At 45.8% G+C, this 24105-nt stretch overlaps 1 protein-coding gene across 12 annotated transcripts in view; it reads right to left on the bottom strand.

The window, feature by feature from the left end:
* The window catches only part of PRRC2B (proline rich coiled-coil 2B), a 69313-nt gene that overhangs the window by 18840 nt on the left and 26368 nt on the right, over positions 1-24105 (bottom strand). For 11 of the 12 annotated variants that reach the window (XR_005222560.2, XM_027823531.3, XM_027823532.3 and 8 more), the window contains exons 8-18: positions 23488-23609; positions 22838-22980; positions 22078-22168; positions 21342-21534; positions 20612-20927; positions 15692-15876; positions 9279-9486; positions 7915-8137; positions 5091-7154; positions 2758-2957; positions 1616-1761 (exon numbers count right to left, since the gene is read on the bottom strand). Coding sequence is in view for 11 of the 12 variants with exons in the window: in XM_027823531.3 (XP_027679332.2) it covers positions 1616-1761; positions 2758-2957; positions 5091-7154; positions 7915-8137; positions 9279-9486; positions 15692-15876; positions 20612-20927; positions 21342-21534; positions 22078-22168; positions 22838-22980; positions 23488-23609 (3891 nt within the window). In the remaining variant the exon portion in view is untranslated. The remainder of the gene's footprint in view (positions 1-1615; positions 1762-2757; positions 2958-5090; positions 7155-7914; positions 8138-9278; positions 9487-15691; positions 15877-20611; positions 20928-21341; positions 21535-22077; positions 22169-22837; positions 22981-23487; positions 23610-24105) is intronic. The other variant, XM_027823536.3, reaches the window with a different exon arrangement.

Genomic DNA, 24105 nt, shown 5'->3' with positions numbered 1-24105 from the left:
CAAGCTGAATTTCATTTTGGTGCTTAATGCCCATGTTTCTACTCCTTTTAAGGGATTGGAGAATAGTATTCAAAGGTGGTAAACTATTGAAATACAAGCAAGTCACAGGACACAATGTTGGCCCGAGTTGGTAGTCAGTATAGACCAGGATAAATTGTGTTTTGCATAGCATCACCCTGGAGTTTAATCACAATTAGCTAACACAATACTGAACCCAATTTATCCTGGTCCACATGGACGAATGAGTTGTGGTTAGCATCATGTCATTATTCTTCACAATCATGGTCAAACACAATAACGTTTTGTAACATAGACAAACTCCAGGCCCCTTTGTATTTCGGTCCTCACTAGTGTTTGCAATTCCTCCTCATTTAGAGTCACCAAGGAGTTTCATACAGTGCTTGTTTCCAGTTCTAGATGTACTAACTCTCCACAATGGGAGACTGGAGAGACGGTGATGGGAGCAATCAGAGCCTTTCTTCAGCGTATCAGTTTAGATTTGTCTCCTCATACTCCACTCCTCAAGAACAGAGTAGTGGAAGGGTCAGAAGGATCCATTGGAACATCATTTACACTGACAGAAGACCCTGACTAACAATTCAGTCATAGCAATCCAGTCTCAGAACACTGCTTAAGGGTTAATGAGCAGTTAGAAAAGGGACATTTAAGTCCCTAAAAATGGTCTGGCTACAAATTATTATTTTAATCCTGGAACCACCCTTCTGTATGTGTATTTCTGCTGCCTCCTAGCCAGATAAAATCTTACTGTTCAGGAGGTAAGTACAAAACCTTAATCTGGGAAAGTGAGCTTTTGTTAGTCGATGCCTGCTGAGAAGCTCTGATCTGGACTTAAGAACTCTACCTTTAAAGAAAGATTGTTCAACTGTCAGCCTAAGATGAAAACTGGCCTACTCCCACAATTCCCTTATAAGCATTTCCAAATGGAAGAAGAAATGCTCAATTTACCCACCCAGATCTAAGAACGTAAGTAAGAACAGCCATACTGGGTCAGACCATCTAGCCCAGTATCCTGTCTTCCAACAGTGGCCAATGCCAAATGCTTTGGAGGGAATGAATGGAACAGGCAATCACTGAATGATCCATCCCTTGTGGTCCACTCATAGTTTCTGGCAATCAGAAGCTGGGGTTGCATACCTGACTATCTTAGCTAATTGCCCATTGATACACCTATCTCCTCCATGAACTTAACTAATGCTGTAGTTTTGGCCTTCACAACATTTCCTGGCAATGAGTTCCACAGGTTGACTGTGTGTTGTGTGAAGTTTTACAAAATCCCTTCTTTGGGTCTGCTCACTCATTTGCATGCCAAGCTGCGTATTAGTAACAAAAGAAACAGCCAGCAAAAGCTTTGGGAGCCAAAATAAACATAGCAACAGCCAGAAAGCTACAGGATGTTGCTTACAGGCTAACTTCCCCTGTCCAGCTACAAATCACATTTTCTATGCCTAATACTGTGAGGGTTAGTCTAACCACACATGCTGCTACTTTCTCAAAAACGTTCTGAGTGTGTATTTGTGCGCCTCTCCTTCTCAGACCACTGCAGGCTTTACGGGGGATCAGACTGTGTTCCATACTCCCAACTCCCACTCCTCACCTGGGCAGCTTGTTCTTTCTTCCTACGTTCCTCTTCCAGCAAGCGGCGTTGCTTCTTAGTGAGGACCTCAATGAAGCCTTCTCCTACGATAGAGCCCACTTCATTCTCCTCTGCTGTGCTTGAAACCCGATTGTCAATGATGGCATCTGAACAAGATTTACGGTTTAAAAAGGTATTCCAAAAGGGATCCAAGCTAAGGAGTGAAATAGCTTAGCCAACAGCAACTTAAATTTACTTTAGAAACTAGGCAACAGCAGCCTGTTGATATCTACCGGCAGGGTTACTCTGAAGTGCCTTGCATCACTTCTCTCCAATGGAATCTGAGCACACTATCCCTGGCCTCGAGAATCACAGCCTGGGACTGGCAGCCAAAATCTGGGCTTTCCATATGACACCAACGGCATTAACTCTAGAGAATAACCCAGAAACTCCCCCTAATACTGAATTACATAGCACTGGGTAACATTTTCAAAAGAACCCAAGAGTTAGGAGCCTAAGTCCCATTTTCAAAAGTGACTTAAGTGCTTTTGAAAATTTAACCCACAGTCTTTAAAGTGCTGTACAAGGATTAACTGATTAACCTTTACAACCCACCCCTGAAGGATTATTAACCCTGAGGTTAAGTGACTTGCCTAAGGCCACAGAGAGCCAGTATCAGAACCAGGGTTGGAACTCAGTTGACTTTCAGTCCTGAGCTCAGATCACACTCCTCTGCTTTAGATGGCTATGGTTTCTCAACTTCTCTCCAACCAACCAGACTATTTTTTACTCTTGACTTGAGATAGACTGTAACGCTGTGTAGAGAGAGACATTTCTATAAGCACTCCCCTAACTCTTCCCACAGAAGAAATGTTAAAGGGACACCAACATCAAGTTTGGCTCAAAACTGGGTCTTAATGAAAACATTAAAAGCTTTTGCAAATACTTAAGATGAGTAGAAATGTTTCCATAATATTTTTTGGTCAATTCCACTGGAAATTTGTTGTTATAAATAAATGGAGAGAAAAGAATAAACCTGACATTTAAAATGACTTCAGTTTGAATCATGCTTGGTGTTACCAGTAACAGAAAGGAAGACATTGGAATGTGATGTTTAACTGGATAGCATCCCTTTAAGGAGACAAACTAAATTAGACACTTACTTCCATAATTCAACTCGAACTGTGACATGGTCTCTCCCTTTTCACTTGGTCTCTGGGCTGTGGATTTAGGCTCTTTTTCCTGCTTTTTACCTGGCCCCTCTGCACTCTCTGAGCTGGTGCGCGATGATCTCTCTAAGCTGTAAACAGAGTGGCTGCTCCCACTTTTGGCGTTACCCAGGCCCCCACCTTCTTCTGGAGATCTGAGAGAAAAGGAGAGAAGGGGATTAGGTTCAAAAGGACAAGGCAGGTAGGGGGGGAAACACAAATGGGTTAGCTTCTCCTAACCACCTTTTTAACCAAGCTGGGCAACCTGCACTTTTCCCTTCCCCAAGCCCCCCCACTCTCAATTGACGTAGATGCTGCTTTAGAGCAAAAGCCTGATTACGAGAACATTGTTGTGGGAAATGGGATGGAAACAAAACAGCATTTGCAATGGTGAACTGCACATGATTTGTACTCTTAGCTTGTCTCACAGGAAGATTTACAGGCCTATCTCTCTCTCTGTGTGTGCTCATGCTACCAACGTCTACTACCCTTGTACAAAAGCTTTAAAGTTTCCTTGAATTCTCTTTACAATAAATGCATATTTTCCAGCAGGGTCAGCTAGGTGGCTGAGAGGGAAAGGGAGGCAAGAAAGAGAAACACTGAGCCAAAAAATGCCTCTTCCAAATTATTTTTCTGGGCAATTCTTCACACCTCTGACCATGAGGCTACATGTCAATCCCTACAGCTCAACTGACAAGGAGCACTGGGAAGTTGAAGAGAAGAGGTGCAGAGGATTAGCAGCACGATAGGGAGAAAAAAAATCTGGTTTAAAAAGCAGCAATATTTAGCAGCACATCTGTCTTCCCCTCCCACTTTCCCTCACTTCTCTTTTCACCTGAGTACAGTTCCCACCACACACCCAGTCCCTTTTCCTGGTATCTCAGCATAACCATTATTCTGTTATTATGGAGCAACTTGCTAATAATTAGCCGGGGGGAAAAAACAATCAAGTAGTGTCATCAAAGCATGAATTATCTACTTCAGGGGTTCTCAAACTGTGGGTTGGGACCGCAAAGTGGGTTGCGACCCCATTTTAATAGAGTCACCAGGGCTAGACTTGGTGGGGCCCAGGGCCAAAGCTGAAGTCGAAAGGCTAAAGCCCTGGGAGGTGGGGCTCAGGTTTCGGCTTTGGCCCTTCTGCCCAGGGTGGTGGGGCTCGAGCTTTGGCTTTGCCCAGGCCCCCTGGCCTGGGGTGGCAGGGCTCGGGTGGGCTCAGGCTTCAGTCCCCCCCGTCCTAGGGTCATGCAGTAATTTTAGTTGTCAGAAGGGAGTCACGGTGCAGTGAAGTTTGAGAACCGCTGGTCTACTTCAAAGCTTTAATTCCAATACAATGCATCTGTTCAATCTTCAGGAGGCCTGTATTTCCAAAAGCTATTGCTAAGAAAAAGAGATCACATAGGAATTGCCAGTCTGGAGGTCTACCTGGTCCAGTATCCTGTCTCCAACAATGGCCACCACCAGATGTTTCAGAGAAAGGTGCAAGGAACCTCCTAAGCCCCAGCAGAGTTTGGTTTAAACCCAAGTAAGTATTCACGGGAGTATTCTGACCAGCGGGTCCATACCATGCAGCACTCGTTTCTCTGAAAGGAGTGCTGCCTTCCATTCATCGCCAAGCAGCAACAATGGTTTTGAAAAAGTCTATTCAAGCATGGCTAGACCCAGGAACTCCCCACACTGCGCACAAGCCACAGCTACTGCAGTGCATCAAGAAAAGCTTTGAAGTAGAGAAATCTACTTAAATAAATGACATTTCACCTCTGCATTCCCATCAGGTTATTCCACAGGAAACAAGCCTTCCCAACTTTCCACCACTGCCAGGCCATACCCCAGCTGGGATTCACTGGAGGAGGGTTGGAGAATTTGGAGTCTGTGACCAAGATGTCTCTGTTAACCCTCTAGCACTTGAATTGATGGGATGCACAAGCGTGATCTGCCGTTGCATTATAGGATTTAAAGAGGTTAAAGAAGGGTGGCAGCTCAGGCAGCACCAGCCATTACCAACCACTCTTCTCAAACAAAGACAAGCTTGAACTCCCACCACAAGTAGTGTTCTAGCAAAGGCATCAGAGGTGCAGCAGGCTCAAATGTATATACGTGTTTGTGAAGCCAATGACCACCACACAGATGGATAACTGGTGCTAAAAGTCATCTGTGTGTGATGAAAGGAAGCACAGCCAGCATCTCTGCATGAGTCAACCCCTTCTTGCCTGCAAGTCCAGTTTGCCACAGGGATATTTGCATGACACGCATGCACAGAGCACGTGTTGTACGTCAGACTTTGAGTTTACCTTTTGCTTTTCATTGGCATCCCATTCTGCTGGCTCTCAAACCGGGAAGCAGCTCCTCCACCGGCCCTTACCAATTGCTCCCCAAACCCTGCTGGTTCAGCCTTACGGCTCTGTCTGTCCACAAGGGGCCTCTGGCTTGAGAAACTCCTCTTTGCCAACTCTCTCTTCTCTCCCAAGCTGCCACTGGCAAGGCTGCCATCCAGCTGCGCTTCACTCTCCAAAACACCGTCACGCCTCTCCCGCCTCTCACTGAAGTCACTGCTTTCGGACGCTGTCTCCCACTCCTCATTGGCATGATCTGATGAGTTCTGATAGGACAGCTCAGGAGACCTCTGGCCAGAGACACCGTTCTTCTCCACCGTGGTCAGCTTGGGTCTCCCGGGCCACTGGCTGGGCAACAGGCTGGTTCCACCTTCCTCGGGGTTCCACTGGCCGACAGATTCTCTCTCTTGTCTCAGGCGCCTGAACCGGGGGGGCTTGTCTTGACGAGGGGGACGCCGCCTCCTGAATGGCCTGTTTTCTATGTTCTCTTGATCTGCAGTGTAATCCTCCTGGAACAAGGGCCTTCGGTTGTCAATGTGATTCTCCTCAAAACCCCTGCCAGTGAAGGAGTCCACGTGCTTGTAAGAATCTTGGATATAGTCCCTGTCAGACTGTCGCCTGATCCCAAAAGTGTCTGATGAAGGGCAGTGGCTATACTCCTGCCATGTGGTTCCCCCGCTTCTGCCCTGCCACTGGGAAGGCTCCTTTGCCATGAAGCCTCTTCGCCCGTACCCAGAGTTGCTCAGTCGTGGGGGCAGCGACCTCCCAAAGGCTCTCGGGGCCCTCACCTTGGCATCCAGGCTGCTGTGATCATCAGAGTAGATTTTATTGGACCGCCAAGAATCTTTGAAGTCTCCCTTCTTCAGGTCGCTCTCCTCCCTCTCTAGGAGAGAGCTTTCATTGCTGTTTTCAGAACCCCTCTGCCGGCGTCGCTTGGGGAGCTCCTCGTACTCAGAACCTTCACTATGTGTCTCGCTAGCAATCCTACGCCTGGGCTTGCCCCTCGGGAAGTCTTCCGGCTGATTGAACTCCCGCAGGCCCCGCCCTCTGCTGCTTCTTTGGTTGTTATAGACGCCCCTGCCACCAACGGCAGTGCCACGGCCTCTGAAAGTGAACTCTCTAAAGCCTCTGCCTCTCCCTCGGCCTTGGCCTCTCCCACCAAAGGCTTGCTCCTCATCGATAAAGATCCAGTTGTTTCTTTTTGTGGGAGGGAGGTCATTAGACTCTCTGGAAAGCTTATTCTCCCATGCCCTTTCAGTCTTCTCCTCCTCTTCCTCCTCCTCCTCCTCCTCCTGAGATTTCTCAGCATCTTGGGAGAAGCTGGCTTGGGAAGAACCCTTTTCATCCAGCAGGTAATGAGTGGAGTTTAGCAAGGTTGATGAATCTTCTGAATCATTCTCCACCTTATAGACAGGTGCTTTCTCTTTTGCTGGGTGGGAGATCTCTTCTCCTTCTAGTTTAATCTTCTCCTGCTCTTTCTCCTTCTCCTCAACCTTGAGGGCTTTCAGGACTGGTTTTTTAATTGGGCCGGATCTCCGGGTCCTCCCCATTTGCTCCTGGTGCTGATTGTTGGTGTTTCTGTTCTCAGGAGCCCAATCCGTCTCTTCAGCAGGTTGCTTGCTGGCAGCACCTTCTTTCTTCCATGGGTCAGCACTAAATGACTGCTCGTCCCTGGGCACTTCTTCATCCGCCTCTGCTGCAGCCTCCAAGGATTTCTGATCGTGGTTGATGTCCCAACCATTATACTCAGGTTTTTTATCAGCTTGTATAAAGTCAGACTCCAGGGGAGAACACCGTAAGCTTGCATGGCGGGTGCCAGAAATGCATGCATCCTGCACGGCCTCCTGGTGCTGAAATAAAAGATCCTGGCCTATTCTTTGAGAAGATATACTGCTGTCAAAGTCAGCTTGGGCCTTCTTGTCAAAAGTGTTTAAGTACTCCTCCCCTCTCTCCTCAAAGAGATCTCGCTGGGCATTTATGCCCTCTGACCTTCCAGATGAGGCAGAGTAAGAGCTGTCACTCCTGAAAAGGAACCAGAACAAAGTCAGTCAGTCAGTCAGTCAATGAGATTGAAGCACAGCTCCAGGTCCCCAGGCTGAACACAGTAAAAATAAAGAAATAAATGCAGTTTAGTTTTCTACTTTAAATCATGACAGATCAAGCCTGTAAAATTCACTGCTGGGTTTATGGATCTGCCCTGGCCCCAGTCTGCAATACCCGGTCAGACAGAGCTGATGAACAAAAGTAAGTGGTTTCTGCACAGAAAATAAAAACAAGGGAGGTATAGTCAGGAACTGAATGTGGATTCAGCCTCCAATCTTTGTAGTGATTTCAAAATTAGCAGCTTGATTCAGAGTCGTCAGAGTGGTAAGGACCACTGATTAAAAAACAAAATAAAATAAAAGTGAGACACCTATGAGTTAGCCAGAATTTTTGACAGCTGTCTACATACGCAAAAACTGTCTCTCCCCACTGAGGCAGCTCCTGCAAAGCCTCAGGGCAGAAAGGTAAGGTGCAATGAGAATCAGTTAACGTCTCTTTAGTTTTTAAAGTTATAAAGTTTTGATTACACATACTGGATGTAATCTTCTTAGATGCAAGAACTCAATGGTGTTTTAGTCTATCAATACACAGTACCAGCACTCAAGGGAACACATGTAACCAAAAATACCTTCTCCTGCTCTTTGAAGAAGTCTTATGGGTAGACCCCAAACCCACTCTTCAAGGGAAGAGGAGCTTCCAGCACAGCGTGCATGGCAGAATGGCATGGTTTTGCCCTCACCTGGTATGCAGTCCCTCCACGCTCATGTTCTCAGTCTGTTTTTGATGTGGTAATGGGTACCCTTTGTTCTGCAGTGATGCGTAGCTTTCCTGGCCCCACACTGAGGCAGGGTCCATTGAGGCAGCTTTCCTTTCCTGCTGCATTGATGGCTGGCAGTTCTGCTCTTCAGACCTACAGCCACTCCCATTGATGGAGTCCTGCTGAATCATGGGCTTCATGATGCCTGAACAGAAGAAAGAATTCAAACCGTAACACTAGAGGCGCACAGCCAAGCAGAATTTTACAGCCTTAGGGCAGGTCATCCCGCCCTCCCTCCTGGATGGTAGATGAATGCACCCACGGAAACCTCCTTTTAAAAAGGAAAACTGAGATCAAGAGATATATAAAGAGGAAAGCAACTGCCTCAGAATGAAAGGGAAGCAAGGATCCTTAGGGCCGCTATTTAGAGCGGCTTTCATAGCCAAGTCTAAGCATAGCAATACAGAACTTCACTGGCTTGGGAGCAAGGAGCGGAAAGAGGGGGTAAGAAATACAAAATAACCACAAACATAAGGCACTGGTTTACTCATCCTACTGTTTACATGCCCATCTCTCGCAGATTAAATACAGGATTAACAAGTGCTAGGAGCATATAACCTGAGGCAAGACTTTCTGGCTTGTCCTACCTTTCTTTAGGAGATCTAATAAGGTTTTGTGAGTAAAACCATCTCCAGCCCACCGTTTCCTATCCTTCTCTACCACACCAGACCCTTCCCCTCCATTCCTGCGGGGGGTCTCTCCCTGCTATGAAATGACAGCCCCCAGGCAGCACATGACTACATGTGGGGGTATTCTTAGGCATTCCCTATCCCACCCCAAACTCCAAGTACACATCCTAGTGCTGCCCGTTCATCAGTCCCCTACTTCCCTTTTGACTCTTCACAATCCATGGAGATGGTCAACAACAGAAAGCAAGGATGAGAAGTCTAGGCCAAGATAAGGTTGGTAATGCAGAAGACAGGATTTCAAGAAGGCAAAGCAAATTGGGATAGCTCCACCCTCTCCAAGGGTCCTAAACTGCATCTCAGTAGCCAAAAACCCACCCTCTTGTCTGGCACAGCATTCCTTTGTGGCCTGAAACCTTAGGAAAGTGATCAGTCCTCAAGGCATTATACACCTGGGGACTAGTCAGAACCCAAAACAACGTAGCTTGCTCTTTGCAATTAATTCTTCCAGGTTACTGAACGTAAAGGTCCCATCAACTCTCAGTCTCATGAATCCAAGTTCTAGGAAAAAGGCCACAGATATGGTCCGGAAACTGAGTCAGGACAGCATCAGAGAGTAAGAAAGCACAGAAAAAAAACAAACAAACCCAACAACTTTACCTGAAGGATGAAGGGTTGAAGGGTAAAAATCCACAGGGGTGCGGCCCTGAGCCATACGAGGGTCCATGTAAGACGGCATCATCATCCAGCGAGGATCAAAGCCAAGCATCTGAGGGTGTGGCGGGTAGAATGTACGCTGAGGATGGGAATGGGACGGTGGAGGATAGACCTGCTGTTGCTGCCAGTGCTGCATCTTATACAGCTGCTCCTGGGTAGGCAGAAAAATGAGACAGGTTAGCACAGACCTCAAGCATTTGAATATAGCAGGCCATGAATCACGAGTGCATTTTCTTTGGCCTAGGCCAGCTTGCACACAAGCTTGCATTGTAAACTCAAAAGAACCAAAGAACGTAGCATCTTTCCGCTTTGGGTAGGAGCAACGACAGATGTGGGCAGTTCACTACCAGGTTTGATAGGGAGCAGCCTGTGCTTCTTTAGATGCACACGTCAGCTCACGCTGAATTGCTCTCTTCTTCTCACAAGTATTCCTGGTGCTGCTAGGTCAGAGCATTACATTTCACAGCAACACACTGGAGACACAGGAGATTTTTAACAGCATTTTCCTCTCAAACATAATTTATTAATCTGGTTCAAATACTGTAGATGCTGCTTCTCACTGGAGGAAATTTGATCACTTGATATTTAGTGCACATAGATAATACTATTAATACTAAAACTTATTAACCAGAGAGATTACATTAAAAGGGAAATAAGTTCAGTTAAGAGAACATTAAAATCTTTTAGTATTTCCTATGTATTATTCTGAGAGATGAAGCAACCATGAGGTCATCCCATTCTATTATCCTGACAGGGCAGGATACAATCCCCTGATAAAGGAACATAACAGATATTTATCTGATTTGACATATGATCTTAGCCAAAAGTCCAGGTAGAAACTACACACAGAAGGAATTTTATATTCTGGGAAAAACCTTCAAAATGTAAAAAAAAAAAACAATTAAAACAAGTTATATTTATTCGTCAAACTTGACTCAATTTAAAAACAAAACCAAAAACTATAGTTACAAAATTTACCAGACACTGCAAATGTTTATTAAAAGGTCAACTCCCTTCTCCTCTCACTGAAGCCCTCATTGAAATCATCATGGAGTGTTTGTCACAGAATAAGAGTTTCCTCTACAGCTTAGTATCCCAGAGCAAGATTACAACTTCCCTGCAGGATCCAGCATTAGGAGAAGAGAGGCTGGGAGGGACAATAACAAAAGCAACATGTATTTAAAGAGACAAATCTCTTTAATAATAAGCATCAGGAACATGGACACCAGCTAAGTAAGTGGCTTTTCTACAATGTGCTCTCAATTCCAAGTATGCTTAAGTGTGAAAGGCCTTTAAAAGATACCAAACACTACAATCTTCGGAATCTTTGCTTCTTGCTACTCAAATCATCAACAAGGAGAACATCAAAGGGAGCCTAACATTTCACTTAAACAGACTCCCTGATAACAAAGGCACTGAAGACTTCAGTTCATGTGTTCTAAACTAAATGACCAGTACCAGGCAACCCGAGTCAGGATAATGGACAACGTGACCCATCCCACAGCTGCAATAAAATCAGGCTGCATCAAAGTGTTACATTTGAAAAGAGAGAACTTATTTCCCCTAGAAGCTAAGCCACTCCACCAACCTTACATGTAGGCCATTTCAGCAGCCGCATTTAGCCATTTTGTGGGATTCACACTGTACTTCACTAGCCACAACTAACACCATATGTGCTATGCATATGACTGAATTATCGACTATAAAGACAAAAGTACTTTGGAAATATTGTCTAAATGACAGAGATGGAACCTTCCAGGCTAGCCAGAGCATTCTATTTCCTCCATGGAGACAACCAGATGAGAAAGAAAGAAGTCACAAAGCCCTAAAGTTCTGACCCTGACACAACACCATGGCAATAGGGAATCTCTTGCTCACCATTCAAATCTGTCACACTGCAGGAGAGAGATAAGGTGGGTGAGGTAATATCTTTTATCGGACCAACCTCTGTTAGCAAAAGAGAGAAGATTTGGAGTTACACAGAGCTCGTCTTCAGATCTGAGAAAGGTACTTAGTGCCACTGCAATGGAGTCAGCTTCTCGTTCCAGCTCACAGCATGAGCTGTGTATTGGGAGACTCTGCAGAAGGAATGAATCCTCTTCTTCCAGCCCATGAAGCAAAGCAAGGCTGCAGTAGCCGCTGTGACTTCCATATAGCTAGGGAATGGAATGGTCTGGGAACCTACGTAGTCATGGCCCTGCTTTTAACATGACTGCACCTAAATACCCTTTGAACTCTGGTCTCATTCTTCATATTGTTTTTAAAATTCAAAAAGGAGGCCAGCCAAATAGTTTAGGCCCAGGAGTTAGGCCCTGATTAAGGTTGTACTGAACCAAATACAAACAGAAAAGACAGGATATTTTAAACAACAAAATAAAATAGGTGTTGGCATTTTAACAGCTATATATAAGTAAATTTGAGCAGTTATTGTGGTGATTTTCCATATGAATATTACCCCCCCTAAGGGCTTGATCTTGAAAATATTTCCATCTATCTTTGGTCTTGTCTTCACTAATGCGTTCACTTCAAGTGCTGCTCCTAATCTGACTCCCATCCGCAAACAAGAATCTCTAGCTAGAGTTAAGTAATGCTCTCTACACTCAAGCTAGCTAGCCTGTCAGGAGGTACAGGTGGAAGCTTGAGTGCTCGAGCTAGGAACACAGGGGGGATGCAGCTACTCTTTGCTGCATATCTGATCACTCTGTGTTGCTGTTTTGAGGTGTGGTTACTCTCACTTAAGTTAGGCTACCCAAGTGTAGATAACCTGAGCCAAATCTGCAGTGAAGACAAGCCTGCAGGGCTTTATATTGCTGTCCATCACCATTGTACTGTATCCATCTGTTGTCTCCTGTCTTATACTTAGTCTGTAAGCCCGCTGGGGCAGGGACCGTCTTTGTGTTCTGTGGTTCGTACAGAGCCTAGTATAATGGAGTCCAGTAATACAAATAATAAATAGGAGTAGTATTTGAGCACCTTCCATGTAAAATCAATAGCAACAGCGAAGTGCCCAGTGAACTTAAAGGAACCACCGGCACTTCTCCCTTTTCACAAAATAAAAACCTCTTCTTGGGGTACGAATTTTAAGATTGTATTAATTTCTTTTTTATTCCTGTTGGTAGGGGTTAGGGGCTGAAAAGCGTGTCAGTGCTGTGAACGATTCCTACCAGGAATAACGCTGACATCTGACTTCTATGGGGACCACCTACTGGAGGTAAGCAAAGTACTACACCCAGCATGAAGTGTTTGCAGGAGAAGCTGGTTGAGGTTTAAAAGCTGCTTTCTTCCCGCCTTAGTGCGGAAGTAACCAAACAGGAAAGATGACTATTCTTAGCTTTACATTTATCTATTGCACTGGACTCTTTAAAAAAAAATTAACAAAATAAAGTTTATGGCAGCAGGTTGTATCCTCATTTTTGACTGCAACATCCCTAATGGAATAGCAAGTAGTACAAAGAGATGAGAACCACAAGTGAAACTAACCTATTTATACTAGCCACACAAAAGTTGAAAAATAAAGCAAGACTTCTAAAAAAAAATATTCTTCCAGTGGTAATAATTCAAGATGTTATTGGTATGACAGGGAGGACATTTAGAAATATTGGATTTTGAGCTTGACAGCCTCCATTTTATATAAAGTAACTGTAGCAACCGTTAGTGCTGAATCTTTTGAGTCTCCAAAATACCTATCAACCACAATAATAATTATGGGGTAACATGGCACTGAAGAGTAATTATTAAAACCGCAAGCTAAACAACAGGGCTATATTAATTTAGTGATATAATTAGGCTTGGCAGAATTCAATTTTTTTTTTTTTTTAATAATTTTGATGGAAAAACATCAATGTTGATATTAAGCATTTTTTCAATTTTTATCAAATTAAATTTGCATAGTCACAAGAAATTATGAGGGCATCAGACAATTACTGAATGACAGCAGATGAGATTCAAAGAGTAAAAAACTTTATAACCGTTAAAACACAAAATTGTCAACATAACGTTAAAATATCCTTAAGCTGGTTCTCAGTAATTTTTCTTACCTTTCCTATCTATAAATTTCACGTATTGTATATTTTCTTGCCAGTTTGTGTGTGTGTTGTGTGTTTGTGTGCATGTGTACGGTGAAATCAATTTTTACCGAGATTTACCAATAAAAAATATAATCCTTCCAAGCCCAAATATAATTAACCCTTTTTGTAACCATAGATGCTCCCCGTGAGACTGATGCACAAATGGCTACGCTGAGAAGGATTACAACGAACACCTAATCATACCAAGCCTGGATGCATTCTTGTAGTGCTGCTCACACAGAAGTGGCTAGCGACAGCTATAAAGGAGAGGTGGGGAAATCATAGTTATAGAGCAATCCAGGCTGGGCAGGGCACTGATGAACATTCTGTAATGAAATAAAAACTTAAAACCAACTACACGCTTAAAATTCAAACAAATAAGGTTCACTGAAGGAGCCAATACGGGACAAAAGGGATGGGAGCAGAGTAATAAAAGGCAGGTAGCAGGCAAGCTGAAAACACCATCTTTACACAGAACAGGGAGGAGGTGGACTGAGACACATTCCAGTTCCACACCCCTGAAACCCATTTGAGGCAGGGCATAATCACCTGCCAACCAAAGATGCAACAGTGGGCTCTTCTAGTAGGCAGACAGCTGACCACACCCTCCAGAACAAGGGTACAGAGTGAGGGACTCTCAGTAGATGTACTGCATATTAGAGTCCAAGTCTACTAAGAAAATAAACCTATTGCACAAGGGTCTGCCCCCCCTGCAGCCTCCTTTATTTCCCCTTCCATGCATGCCTGGGCCTGTTAGCACCCACCCATTCCCTAGGGAGCGGAGATATCGCTGACATACATCTTGGTTAGTGGGAGTTAGGGGAGATGTTCACAAAAGGCCTGATCCAACAACAGGGGTTTGATCCCACTGGAGGCAATGGAAGCCAAGAGTGAAAAGCACCATGCTGGATCAGGCCCACAGTGGCAGCACTGCATGGATACGAGAAGACCCCACTGCTGCACCTTTAATTTTGGCCATGGGAAGAGGAACCCACCCCTGTGTATTTGATTCAGATGATCCTGGCAACAATCTTACAACCCAGAGCTCCGTTTTAAAAACTACATAACCCTAAATTGATACTGCCAGGAGGCAACAAGACAAATTTAGCATACAAGCCAACACTTCACGCATCACTGTATAGTACTATTCTTTAAAGTGAATGGCAGAGACAAAGGGGCAAATCCTGCTCTCCCACCCATTGCTTCCCCAACCACAGAAGCCTGTAGATGTAGGACTGGAAAACATGTCTTACAGTGAAAGGCTCAAGGAGCTCATTTTATTTAGGTTTCAGAGTGGTAGCTGTGTTAGTCTGTATCAGCAGAAACAACGAGGAGTCCTTGTGGCACCTTAGAGACTAACACATTTATTTGGGCATAAGCTTTCGTGGGCTAGAACCCACTTCATCAGATGCATGGAGTGGAAAATACAGGAGCAGGTATAAATACATGAAAAGATGGGAATTGCCTTACCAAGCGTGTGGTCAGTCTAACGAGACAATTCAATTAACAGCAGAATACCGAGGGAGGAAAAATAACTTTTGTGGTGGTAATGAGAGTGGCCCATTTCAAACAGTTGACAAGAAGGTGTCAGTAACAGTAGGGGGATATTAGTTTGGGGGAAATTAGGTTTAGGTTTTGTAATGACCTGTTTAGTTTAACAAAGAGAAGGTTACGGGGTGACTTTATCACAGACTGTAGTACCTACACGAGGAACAAAAATTTCATAATAATGGGCTCTTCAATCTAGCAGATAAAGGTCTAAAATATCCAATGGCTGGAAGTTGAAGCTAGGCTCATTCAACTAGAAATAAGGCTTAATTTATTTATTTTTAAACAGTGAGGGTAATTAACCACTGGAACAATTTTCCAAGGGTTGTGATGGATTCTCCATCACTGGAAATTTTACATTAAGACTAATCAGGAAAAGTCCCATGGACTGCAGGATGTCATACTAGAACTAGATGATCACAATGGTCTCTTCCAGCCTTATAATCTCAGAAGCTACAAACAAGGGCATGAAAGATGTGTGCAGTCTACACACAAAGTCTATGTCTCTAAGTACAGCTCCGTAGGGGATTCTTGTGTCCAAGCATGCTGAAGAGCTGGGAGGAAGGTTCCTGTTTCCCACCCCTTGGACCTCCCTAGCACAAAGCCTGATTACTTGGTGCTGAGCATAAGTTTTGGCCCCAAATAAACAACAATATTTGATGAGGGTGTGCCGTGGGGGGTGGGGGGGGAGAGTGTGTGTGTGTGTTGGTGGGGGGAAGGAGGAGCTCTCAGACCTCTTACCTGTTGCTGCTGCTGCCTCTGGAATCTTGGAGGAAGTGATTTCTGGTATTTGTTGAACTCTTGTGCTGGGGATGTGACTTCTCTAATCTCCTCCTCACTGCTGCTTTGGGCAGCTACTGTTGTGACTGTGGTTTCCTCTTCTAGATAACCAACAGAGACATCCTGTGCATGAAATTCAGAAGTAGCTGGGGGGGGATGAAAACAAGATTCGATTCAGTTCTGCTGCCCACAAAAATAGCCCACATTATAAAGCAGCTAGCTTAGGCTACCTGTGAGAACACTGCACATACATTGTGATTGTATTACCCAGGTGAACTCGCCATTCCACTCTCATTATTATGCTCTACCATATGTACAGTATTTCAGCTGCTATCTTCCTTAGACTGCCCTAAAGATCATTCCATTTTCTTTGCTCTGCCCACACATCCGTCCTACCGAGACCTTCCAATGCTACATTATCCCTCTGACCAAGGAGAAATGAACAATAATCCATTTTGAGCCCAATGCCACGCCTTATATTGGCCACAAGGGTCATTTTAATGACAAGGCGCTTGCCCTCTGCCCTTATGATTCAAATACAATTTTTAGAATTATTTAACCCTTGGTGGAGCAAGAGGCAGAGCTCTCGAGCACAGATCTCCTGCAGGACGCACAGGACACTGCCACTAATCATCCAGTTGGCCTTTCCACATTAACTAAATGAGGAGTCAATGCTGACGCTGGGAGACAAGATCCCCTATTCTGTGCATTAATTTTTATGCAGGAGGATTATAACCCCTTCATCATTATTTAAGTTACACTAGCAATCAGAGGCCGCTGTCACAACAGAGCCCAACTGCACGCACACACAGCAAGTGCCCACACTGCCACAAAAAGCGTATGTGCTAAGGCCCCAATCCTACACATACACTGAACTCAATGACCCTACTCTCAAGTTACTGATGCACATAAGTGATTTCAGGACTGGGTCCTAAATTAACACAAGGAAAAGGCAGTTACTCACCTTCTCGTAACTGTTGTTCTTCGAGATGTGTTGTTTATGTCCATTCCAACCAGGTGTGCACGCACTGCATGCATGACAGCTGGAAGATTTTTCCCCTAACAGTATCCGTTGGGTCGGCCTGGGCGCCCCCGGGGGTCGCAACCCTCATGAAGCTCAATATAGTGCCCAGCCGAGCCGACCCCCCTTCAGTTCCTTCTTGCTGGCTACTCCGACAGCAGGGCAGGTATTGGAATGGACATGGACAACACATCTTGAAGAACAACAGTTACGAGAAGGTGAGTAACGGTTTTTTCTTCTTCCAGTGCTTGCTCATGTCAATTTCAATCAGGTGACTCTCAAAAAGCCTAAGTTAGGGAGGTGGGGTCGGAGTTGTTCACTGATTGGAGCACTGCTCTCCTAAAGGCCACATCATCTCTGGCCTGCTGGGTAATCGCATAATGCGCGATGAAAGTGAGTATGGAGGACCATGTCGCTGCTCTGCATATTTCCTGGGTGGGAATCTATGCCAGAAACGCTGCTGAAGAAGCCTGTGCCCTGGTGGAGTGCACAATGAGCAGAGGGACAGGCACCTCTGCCAGTTTGTAACACTCTCGGATGCAGGACGTGATCCACGAGGAAATCTTCTGAGAAGAGACAGGAAGACCTTTCATTCTGTCTGCCACAGCCACAAAAAGTAGGATGGACTTTCAGAACGGCTCTGCAGACATCCAACGTGTGAAGCCTCTGCTCCCTGGCGCTTGAGTGCAGCTTCGGATAGAACACCAGGAGGAAGATGTCCTGGTTCATGTGGAAATGGGAGACAAACTTCAGGAGGAAAGCCGGGTGGGGCCTGAGCTGAACCTTGTTCTTATAGAACACTGTGTAAGGAGGCTCTGATGTTAGGGCCCTGAGCTTAGACACCCTCCTGGCTGAAGTTATCGCTACCAGAAACAGCACCTTGTAGAGAGGGAGAGCAGGGAGCATGTCGCAGTTCAAAGGGCAGTCTCATGAGTCTGGAAAGGACCAGGTTGAGATCCCAGGCCAGGACCGGCTGTCAAACTAGCCAATATAGCCCATTGAGACCTTTGAGGAAACGGCTGACCATAGGGTTGGCGAAGACCAACCGGCCCTCTGCACCTGGATGGAAGGCAGAGATGGCGGCCAAGTGAACCCTTATTGATGACATGGACAGTCCCTGCTTCTTGAGATGGAGAAGGTAGCCTGATTTGAGTGGAATAGAGGCGAGGACGAATGATGCTGTGCTGACCAGATTGAGAATCTCTTCCACTTGACAAAATAAGTAGTCCTGGTGGAGGGTTTCCTACTGCCAAGGAGGACTTGTCTAACAGGGTCCGAGCAGGAAAGCTCCACCAGGTTTAGCCATGGAGCTTCCACGCTGTGAGGTGCAACGACTTGAGGTTCGGGTGCTGGAGACAGCCGTGATCCTAAGTTATCAAGTCCAGGAAGAGCAGCAAAGTGACTCGGGCTTCCACAGACATGTCCAGGAGCAATGTGTACCAGTGTTGCTGGGGCCGGGGTGGGGCTATCAATATTACCACCACTTGATCCCTCCGTATCTTGAGGAGCACCTTGTGAACGAAAAGGGTAGGCTGGAACGCGTATAGGAGAGCCCTGGAGCGGCCCTTGATCAGCCAGTTGTCGAGGTACAGGAACACCTGTACCCGGCACCTGCACAGAAACGCTGCCACGACTGCCATGCATTTGGTAAATACTCGAGGCACCGCTGACAGGCCGAACGGGAGGACTGTGAACTGGAAGTGGTTGTTGTCCACAACAAACCTAAGGTATTTTCTGTGGGACTGTGTGATTGCTATATGAAAGTACACATCCTTCAAGTCGAGGGCGGCATACCAGTCCCCTGGATCCAAGGAAGGGATGATGGAGGCCAAGGAGACCATGCTGAACTTGAGCTTCTTCATGAACTTGTTGAAATCTCGCAGATCTAGGATGGGCCTGTGCCTGCCTTTGGCTTTTGGTATTAGGAAATACCGGGAATAGAAGCCCTTGCCCATCTGCGCCTGAGGAACCTCTTTCACTGCCCACAGCGAGAGGAGCAATTGCACCTCCTGTATGAGGAGTTGCTCGTGAGAAGGGTCCTGGAGACGGACAGGGAAGGAGGGTGGAAGGGCAGAGATCGTCGACATCAGTGAGGCTGCCGGATGGGTCCCCTGCAGCAGTGCGGAGGCCCAAAGGACACCAAGGCCACCGAAGCCAGTCTGGAATCTTGGCTCAGGGGATAGGCCCAGGGTGTCCAGAAGGGCCACTGAGGAGTCTGACACTGTCCCGGCCCCTGTGCTGGGTAGGGCTGTCGGTCATGGTGGGAGCGGGATCTTCTACTCCTACTGGAGCGTGATGACTCCACTTCCGACTCCGAGGTCTCCAACTGTGAAGACCAAGGATGAGCGGAGCCACTCAGCACCGGCGAGCAATGCCAACTGGGGGACCGGAGTGGCTTCCCCTCACTGCCACTTGCCCACAGAGTGGATTGGGCCAGGAACTGGTGCCAGTGACCTCTCCCGCCTTGGAGGGGAAGGTGGCACTGTCAGTACCACTGTCTGATGCCACCTCAAACACTTCTGATATAGAGAGAAGGTGTAGGTCCTCGTGGTGGCGGACTGGCGAGTGGTGTGGGTCCGGACTCAACTGGACCCCTCCTGGGGCAGGAGTTGATGGAGGCCCCACCGATTGGACGCCTGATGTGGGCTTGCTGGCCACCTGGTCTTTAGACCTGGTCGGGGAACACCCTCTATCAGACCTCCTTTCTTTTATGGGGCACCAGGGAATGAGACCGGTGCCTGACTGATGCCTGGGACCTGTGCATGGAGCCGTGGTGATGCCGAGGGTCCTTAGAGGAGAGGAAGCACCCCCAAAGGAAACTTATGAGAGAAAACTAACTACACACACACACACACACACACACACACGATACTGCGAAGCACGCACTTGCCGAGGCAAGAGCAATGGGCAGTTCCAGCTAGCCATCACAGGCAATAAGGAACTGAAGAGGGGTCAGGTCGGGTGGGCAATATACTGAGCACCATGAGGGCACAACTCCAGGGGACACCCAGGCTGACCCTACTGATACTGCTAGGGGAATGCACACCTGATTGGAATTGACATGAACAAGCACTCAAAGAAGAATTATTTCTATTGCGGGAATAAAACGAAAAGAAACGAGACTAAGACCCAACACTTGATATAAACAAAAAATAAGAGTCTGCTAGCTGAGCGAGTTCAGACTGCTGCATTACTGCTTTAGCGCAGGTACATACACAGCATCCCCTTGTCGAGAGCCAAGCAGCACAGTCCCACTGCTTTTCATGTGTATTTAAGGACCTACTTAAGTGTCACTGGTTGCATCAAATCTCATCTTAAATTAATTTGTTTCAAATTAAGCTCTGAAAAAGCATACCATCCAAATTCAAACAGTTTTTCTAAACATTTCCTGCAGTATTTGCACCCTAAATATTGCAGTGTTGTATTAAAGCATGAAAACCTGAAAGCAAAATTGACTATATAAACAAAAATGGAATTTGAAACTTTGTTCTCATCTAAATTGAGAGACAAGTAAATAGAGGGCATAATAAGTAAATCAGACTGTAAAAATTCTGTCTAACCAGGTAAGGTGTTGTTTGTAACTTTGATAAGGAAATTGGAGTAGTAGGGTTTTTTGTCTTTTTAATACAGTTTTTAATCAACTGTGTCCCTTTAAAGGAGGCCCTAGGTTATTGCCCCAAAATAAATGTTCTTTAGAAAACTAGAAAAAATGGATCCCATGTGAGGTGACTCAAAGCAGTCTACAACCACTTTCTTTGCCCGCCCAGTGCACGTAGTTACATCCTTGCCTGGCTCAAAGGGGTCAATTATGATAATATAAAAGCAACTTTTATGAAGCAAGGTAAGTAACATTTCCCTACCTCTACGGAACGTATGACCATTCTCCTGAGCCACCTTCTTTTCCACACTTGGGGGTTTCAGATCTTCATTCTCCACATGTTTCTGGGTCTCTCCTGTTTTCTGAGCCAGTCTGCATTTCTGATCCAGCTGCTTGAGTTTGGCAGCACAGGCAGCCAGGCGTTCCTCTCTGGCTCGTCGTTCTTCCTCCTCACGTCGCCTCCTGGCTCGCTCGACAGCTTCCGAGATCTCAGAGTGGACAAACTTCTGTCTCAGGGGAACTTTTTCTTCTTTATCCTCCAAGGACTGCTGTCTGAGAATACATCCCAGTGGGGGCTTCTGCCAAAGGAAGGAATACCCCACTGAGCATCATCTGAAAACACTAGCCTCATGCAGCTTGACCTTTTTAATCCCACACAAGGTACAACCCCGCCACTCCACCTTCAGAGAGCTTCTTAGCTGAGAGTATGCCCATGATCCCATTTGGTTCAGCCTTAAATTTGGTTCAGTCCAAAAGATCAGGAGCAGAGTTGGTAAGCTCTAAAAAATATCCTCTCCCGTCTTCCGGGCAGTTCTGATGTTATGATTAGCTGCTCAATAACTACTCATGCTTTACTCAGATTTCATTTTGTCACAATGGGTACTTTGAGCTTAGACTGCTGTTGGTATAATTCAACATTGCTTCTGAAGCAGAGTAATTTGTTACATCAAGCGTCCTGTCAGCACAAGCCAATCTGTGCAAGGTCAACATACCTGATATTCTGATGCAGGGGTCCAGCCATTCAGCTTCCTTGAAGGCTGCTGGGGGCCTTGCACCTTGAGGACTGACCGAGACAAACCAACTGGGTCACCCCAGTTCTTTCCTTCCTCCAGGGTGTGTTTAATATCTGCACTGTCTGCAGAGCTCAGGGACAGCTGTCGCTGCCTTCTGGGGTCCCAGCTGTTCCTGTTGTATAAATGCCATTGATATTACCATTTCCAAATAAGCTCAAAAAACATTGTCAACTCATTCATCAAGTCATAAGAAGGCTTGTTATAGAAGCTACAATACAATGGAAAGCGGGACTAGAGAATCTAACAACAAAAATACTTGACACGTATATTAGGCTTTTCATCCATAGATCTCAGAACACTTTGTAAAGATGTGTAAGTATTATCGCCACCATTTTACAGATGGAAGAAATGAGGTACACAAAGATGAAGTAACTTGCCCAAGGTCACAAGGCTGGTCAATGGCATAACAAGGAACAGAACACAGGTCTCCTGGGACCCAGTCACATGCCCTATCTATGCCACAAAGCTGTCTCAATGTAGATTCTGAAAAGTGGAATCCATGAGGTTATACCATAAAGTTGGGGGGGGGGGGTTAAGCCTTTGCTCTTGATGATTAGAACAAATTTTAAGTAGCTCATGATAATTTTTACACATTGAAACAGAAACCAGAGGTATGAATGCAGCATCAATGGAATCTCAGACAGACACCTCTTACCATTTCTGTCTTCCATCTTTAAGAGCTTCTTCCTCTTCCTCATCTTCGCTGAACTTCAGTTTCTCGGAGTAATCCACTTCATCATGTATGCCTATGGTGGCGGGAGTGAAGAAAGGATACATCAAAGGAAAGAAAGAGGGCGCTATAACAAACTGAAAAGCATCTTGAGCTGCACCACTCTTTAGGCATAAACCAGACACAATTTAGAAAAACTGAGTGTCCAAGCACAGCACCATTATTAGGACTACTGAAAACAAGCAGCATAGGTATTGACCACACATCTCCACAGCAGGGCAGATTTCAGAAGACTGGTAGCATGCATTACAGACAGGGAGGAAGCAAACTGAGATGAAGCATCCTGTGCATGAGATCATACATAGCTAGACTTCAGCTGCATGCACTGAGATGATGGGACTCTCAGGATTTGGGGCAAACTTTGACTCAGTCTCTTCCCAGAAGGGAAGATCAGCTCCAGCTTCTCCCTTTCTGTTACATGGTGTTATCAAGCTTGTGAATCCTCAGATCCAGTTCCTTGGGTACAGCATGATGGGAGGACCTGAAAGATCTATTGAACCATCATTTACACCACTAGTAGCTGCCAGATTGCATAGAACACTCTCCTCTTTTGTGTGGAGGGCGGGGGAGCACGGGAATGAGCTACCAGAATAGTGTCTTTGGGGATGGAGGGGTTAGCAATTCATTCTCTTCACTCCATGGGTGGTTACCGCTTGCTTGATGCAAGAGGATAATGCCACTTTACCTGCCCAACCATCATCTGCATCAGTGTCAAGTTCATCCAGCTCCTTCAAGTTTTCTGCATTGATAATGGTGGGCCGGGGAGCCCGCTCTCCTTGCTGCCGAACTGGACGAGCTGGGCGAGATACCCCAGGTCTATTCTCTTTTCTATATGGTGAGACAAAAAGAGATTGCTGTTAAAAGAGAAGGATGGAAAGGGCAGGGAATCTATGTGCCTACAGTTTATAACAATGCACCAGGTTAAGCTACACTGTGTGTTGCATGCTTACACAGCAAGCCTACAACTATTATTGCCCTTTAAATACTCCCTCCCCTGCCCTCATTGTTTATTATGGAGCCTCCAATAGCCCCTCCCTGAAGCCTATAGGTCACAGACACCATCCTTATGACCTAGAATTGGACAGGATTCCTTTTGAGGTTCTTCTGCTCCTTGAACAATGTGCAGGACTCCCTCACCTTCTAGAAGCTCAGCTTCCTGCCTTTGTAACACTCCCAGACCCTGCTGCAGAGGAAGCAAAATACTGAGGCTTTATGTGAAGCCAGGTATACAGCTTTATCCACCAGGGTGGCTCATTCATAAGATTCTTGCAAAAGATAAGGAACTTATCCTATATTAATTTTCCTCTGCAAGTTAGTCAGTTCTGGAGGCCTTACCCATCTTGGTCATTCATCTGATATTGTCTGAAAGGGACACGGGGCTCAAGCCGAAGCTGAGGAAGGGGGTAAGACCCACGGTCCAGTGATCCAGGGACCTCAGATGACTGCTGTGGACACATCTGAAACAGAACAATGATAAACATTGTGGTTTTAATGTGCCAAGAAAAAAAATATCCAAACTATATTACAAGGGCCTTTTAGTGCTGGGGTTGGGAAGGGAGGGAGAACATTTCAGATTTATCTGATTGGCAGGCTTGGTGTCGTCTTGGACACCATTCTTTATGGTGCCAGTTGAGAGGTAATGAGGCTTTTCAGCGGGCACAGACATTTCTTTCTGAATGGAGGGGATCAGCGTTGCATTACTGTTAGCTACTGAGGACAAATGGCAGAGAAATCTACAAGATGGGAATGGAAAGACAAATAAGGGAAGAGATCTCAGCTGTCCCAGAGCAATACCTGAGAGGGGAGGGTCTGGAAATTTAGTGCCTCTGCTAGCAGAGTCAGACATAACATTTTCCCCCCTCACACACTATTAATTCCTTTAGGTGGGAACGGTGACACCCTACAATCAGGGAGAAACAGACGTGCATTCAGAGCTTGTGGGAGCAGAGGGAC

This window comes from Chelonia mydas, chromosome 16 (assembly GCF_015237465.2).
Source record: "Chelonia mydas isolate rCheMyd1 chromosome 16, rCheMyd1.pri.v2, whole genome shotgun sequence".
Lineage (NCBI taxonomy): Eukaryota > Metazoa > Chordata > Testudines > Cheloniidae > Chelonia > Chelonia mydas.
Note: the sequence above shows the minus strand (reverse complement) of the source record. Positions and strands in the feature narration are given on the sequence as shown.